We start from the raw sequence: 4,545 nt of genomic DNA, 5'->3' as shown, positions 1-4,545 counted from the left end.
CCACGAGGCCGCGCCGGCTCCGAAGCTCGGCCTTGTGCTTCGTGTGTGCGGGACCTGTGACCCGCAGAGCCGTGCCTTGCGCAGCACGACCGCAGCCGCGGCGACGGGGTCTGGGGCGGGGGTTGGCCAAGTGGGGGGCCCCAAACCACCCCGTGATTTTGAGTAAAGGGGCACTGCCGCTCCTGTGCCGGGCCCACGCGTGCACGCTCGCCCGCGCCCAGGGCAGTGCGTGGCGCGGAGTGCGCCCACCCCTTGCGGGCCACATGGCCGGTCCTCAGGCCCTAGTGGACGCCCCACGCCCCTGGAAGCGGCCTTCCTCGGCCTGTTGCAGAGGAAACCGAACCGGGCACAGCCTTGCAGAAGTAAAATGGGGTGTTCGAGGCAGCAGCCTCTGTCTTCTGTGACCCCCAGTGCGACGTTCCAGAGCGGGTTTCTCCGCGGCTCCGTGCGGGTTTTTACGGCACCGGGCCGCGGGCCGATGCTCTTCTCCAGGCAGCGCCTGTGGGGTCTTTGCGCCTCGGTCCCGTGTGCTCCCTAGACTGGGGGCGTCGGCTGCCCCTGCATCGCGCCAGAGACATGTCCCGCCGACCCGCAGCCCACTGAGCTGCACCCACGGACCCCGGATCGCGCAGGGCCCTGACCGCGGGTCCTGCAGAGCAGGGCAGCTACTCGTCACCTTGTGTGCAGCGCTCGGGTTCCTGTCACTCCCGCCTGAAGTCAGGGACTTTGCAACAGGACCGCAGTGCAGTTTCGTTCCTGAATGGAGTAACGCTGACTTTTGAGCATTTTTGTTTCCTTCGGCTGAAGTTGGTGCTTTATGCAGTTGGCTTTGCCGACTTAAATGGCGAACTTCATTTTGTAATAGAAGCTGAATGAGCAACGACAGGAACTCTCACCGCCAGCCCTGCGCCTTCCGCCGCGGTGTCCCCAGGGAAGGGGCCTCATCCCTGCTGCGCGCACGTGGCCAGGTCCACTCGGCCTCTGAAGAGCCTGTGAAGGGGGACTGAGACTCCAATGAGTTGCTGATTGGTGCTGGGGAGCGGGGGGTCCGCAGAAGCTTGCTGGAGCACCGCAAGAAGTAGGCCGTTGAATCGCGCGCGGGACCTAGACGGTTCCAGCAAGGTGTCGAGTGATGACACCAGCACTGGCTCAGGGCGCCCGGGGGTCATCACAGGCCGCCGTCCTCTGCTACTCCAGGGGCACAGCCGGGCACCTGTGATGAAACGCTGGAAGTCAGTGGTGACTTAATTCCAAGTCAGATTAACCGAGCTTCAGTGACAGGTGCCACTGCTGAATTTCCAGCTGCGACGTGCAGTTAGAACACAACGCACATGTTTACAGGACAGGCCGGCAGAGGCTGCAGGCTCTAAGGCAGTGGTTTTGTGTTATGTTTTCTTCCCTATTCAAGTAGGCTTTTTCTTGTTTTCTTAACTAAATTCCCAGATCTCTCAGTGTGTGTCTGATGCTCAAATTTAAGAGGATCATTGGGTTAAGAACACAGTTTTCTTTCTAAAGACTTAGGTGTAGAATTTCCAGTTAACGAACCAGCCGCGTCCTGTCGTGTGAGTGCATATCGGTCATTCTGTCATTCGTTGCCGACGTTGTGGCTCTTGGGGGCAAATGGAAGATACAGGAGGTCTCCCCCGTGGACAGGCAGCCTCTCCCACCTCAGCCACACACGGCTGGGCCCAGTGTGAGGGTGGTGACGCACCCACCTTGAATCGGGGCAATGCCAAGTGAGGGGTGAGCAGTGCCACCCACCTTTGGGGAGGACCGAGGATGGAGCGGTGGCAGCTGGCGCCATGGGGGTTGCAGACCACCTCTCAAATACACTGCTGGTTTGGACTTTTAAGATTACAGTGAAAGGCGCCTTGGCACACCTGGGCCGACCTCCTGACTGCACGTGAGCCTGCAGATGGAAGCTCCTGTGCAGAGCTCTCGGCCCGCTCACCTGAGGGCAAGGGGCCAGGCGCTATTGGTGGCCGTTCAGCCCTCCTCCACAGCTGTGTCCCCATCTGACTGTCGCCTTCTCCTGCCCTTTGCAGAATGGTCGTCATGCCAATTGCAAATGAGTTTGGCCCGGACGTGGTGCTGGTGTCGTCGGGCTTCGACGCCGTGGAGGGCCACCCCACACCCCTGGGCGGCTACAACCTCTCCGCCAAATGTGAGTCGGGTTCGCAGCCTGCCGGAGGCCCGCCTGCACCTTGCTGTTCGGACGGCGTGCTCCGTCCCTCAGGCCTCCCCTCTGCAGGGACCGCAGAAAGAAGCTCCGCTTTGTCTGTCTGACCAGAGGCCTGACATGGAGCTGGGTCCATAGAAAGGCCTGGAAGCCCCTGGCCCTGCCTGGCCACTGCTGCTCAGCACTTTAGGACTCTCCCGGGGCTTCTAGGCGTGACCTTGGGGACTTGTGCGAGGCCCTGGGGGCCCCTCGTTCTGATCCCATGGGCGCAGACATCCAGGGAGAGTCTCCCTCCCCTCACAGGAGCAGTGTGGCTCACCAGGGAAGCAGGGCAGCCCTGGGTGGCCAGCTCCAGCACAGGGCACCTCAGACGCACCTGCCCCCAGGCCGTGGGACTAGGGACTGAGGAAGTGCCCAGGCAGAGGGCAGCGTGGGCCATGCCCAGCACCCCTCAGCGCCCGGCCCAGGCTGCCCCCACGTGCTGAGCTGCTTCTTCCAGACCTCGTGGCAGCCTGGAAGCCAATGTCCCTGTGCCTATTGGACAGACAAAGCCAGGGCTTCGTACTGCCCGCAGCCACCAGGGGGCGACACCCGGCTGGAGGCCGTGCTGCTGATGGCCAGCCTGAGACGGGCCGCCCACCTGTGTGGCGTGGCTTGCCTGGCTCTCTAGCAGCTGTCGGGCGGCCTGGCCGCGGGTGGTGATGATGGGCCCATCCCACCAGGCATCTTCTGCCAGTGGGAGGGTGACGCGGGTGCAGCGGGGATCGTGGCACTGAGGGAAGCCAGGCATCCTGACGTGGACACGAGGGTCCTAGGGGACACCGGCGACGCCGACGGGAGCCTGAGCGTGCACGCATGCGCCCGGTACCTCCACTGCCCAGGCCTCCGGGACAATTGTGGCCGTGGCCTAGCAGCTGCTGACGGCTGCCCGGCCCTGGGCACGCCTGCCTCCCGGCCTCGGTGGTCCCCACGTGAGAGCTGAGGGGCTCCTCCCCATCCCCCAAATAAGATGATTTGTGGCATTATAAAATCAGAGCCTTGAAACCATAATTCCTGCTCTCACAGAGATCAAAAAGAATCCCAGACCAAAATTCTCCGCTGAGTTCACTGCAGCCGCGCCTGGCTTCCATTACGAGCCCAGCGCGCCCGCCCCCCGGGCCTGCAGCGTGACGTAATGCGCTGCGGCCGCTTTGATCGGCCGCCAGGCATCGGTGCCGTGCGTCCGCCCCGCCCGCCCCTCGCATCTCCCGTTCTCGTTGCAGGTTTCGGGTACCTGACGAAGCAGCTGATGGGCTTGGCCGGCGGCCGGATTGTTCTGGCCCTGGAGGGGGGCCACGACCTCACGGCCATTTGCGACGCCTCGGAAGCATGTGTTTCTGCTTTGCTGGGAAACGAGGTAGGTACCGGCAGCCCGTGGCCTGTGTGGGCCGCTCCGCTGGCTCTCGGCTGTGTCCCGTGTCCCCTGCGACCCTGCCTTGCAGGCGAGTACACACAGAGCTACTTGTCCCTGGAAGGAGGGGGCCCAGAGGACTGTCGGGAGCCCTTTCTCTGAAAACAGCAGTCCAGGGCCCTGCCCGCCGAGGGCACTCACTCTGTGCGCGCGTCCCGGGGGATGGCCACACGCCCAGTTCCCCAACGGTCCAGGGCTGGTTCCTGGAGTGGGGTCACTGTGGGTCTCGGAGGCTGGGCCCACAGGTGACACCAGGGCTGGTTCTGCACTGGGCCCCGCCGAGGCTGCAGGACAAAGTCAGGGAGACACAGTGGTCTGCACTTGGTCAGAGGGTCTGGAGTGAGGGAAGGAACTCGTGAGGGTTCAAGGCGAAGGCCTCTGGGAGAGCTCCTTCCTGGGTGACACAGGGCTGGCCACTCCCCACACTGCTCAGGGCAGGCGGGGAGGTGCGGCCAGTGACGGCGTTTGCAGCCCCCTGAGCGACTTGAGTCCCTGACAGACTGGCCACGAGCTTCCAGTTTGCACATCCAAGTGTGCTCTTCCTGGATCTTCACATGCACCCCAGGCCTTTGGGTGCGGGGTCACGCTCCTGTGCCCCAACCTCACCACAGGTTCAGCGGTGGGGGCGGGCGAGGTCTCCGGGCGTGTGGCATCACACGGGGCTCTGGGAACCGGCCGGTGGGTGCTCAGCGAGCATGCCCTGGTCACAGGCCCCACCGCCGCAGGAAGGCCCTGGGGCCCTGGGGCACAGCACGGCACAGCCCTCCGCCACCCGCGGCACTCCCTCATGCGTCAGAGGGGGGCCTCTGCATTCACCCCCCGAGGGTCCGGTCGGGGGCCTTTGTCCCCACATCCACCCTCTTCCCTGTCACCAAGAGCTGAGCGAAGCCTAGCAGCGGCCTTGGCCTGAGGCTCC

At 63.9% G+C, this 4,545-nt stretch overlaps 1 protein-coding gene across 1 annotated transcript in view; it reads left to right on the top strand.

Annotated features, from left to right (window-relative positions):
- The window catches only part of LOC105305213 (histone deacetylase 4), a 211,788-nt gene extending 207,670 nt beyond the window's left edge, over positions 1-4,118 (top strand). Inside the window, exons 21-22 of the mRNA XM_023523003.1 lie at positions 2,046-2,164; positions 3,442-4,118. Coding sequence (XP_023378771.1) covers positions 2,046-2,164; positions 3,442-3,731 — 409 coding nt within the window. The 3' untranslated portion in view covers positions 3,732-4,118. The remainder of the gene's footprint in view (positions 1-2,045; positions 2,165-3,441) is intronic.
- The last annotated feature ends 427 nt before the right edge of the window (positions 4,119-4,545 follow it).

Source organism: Pteropus vampyrus, unplaced genomic scaffold (genome assembly GCF_000151845.1).
Source record: "Pteropus vampyrus isolate Shadow unplaced genomic scaffold, Pvam_2.0 Scaffold369, whole genome shotgun sequence".
In the NCBI taxonomy this organism is placed as follows: Eukaryota; Metazoa; Chordata; class Mammalia; order Chiroptera; family Pteropodidae; genus Pteropus; species Pteropus vampyrus.
The sequence above is the reverse complement of the archived record's forward strand: the minus strand, read 5'-3'. Positions and strand labels throughout refer to the sequence as shown.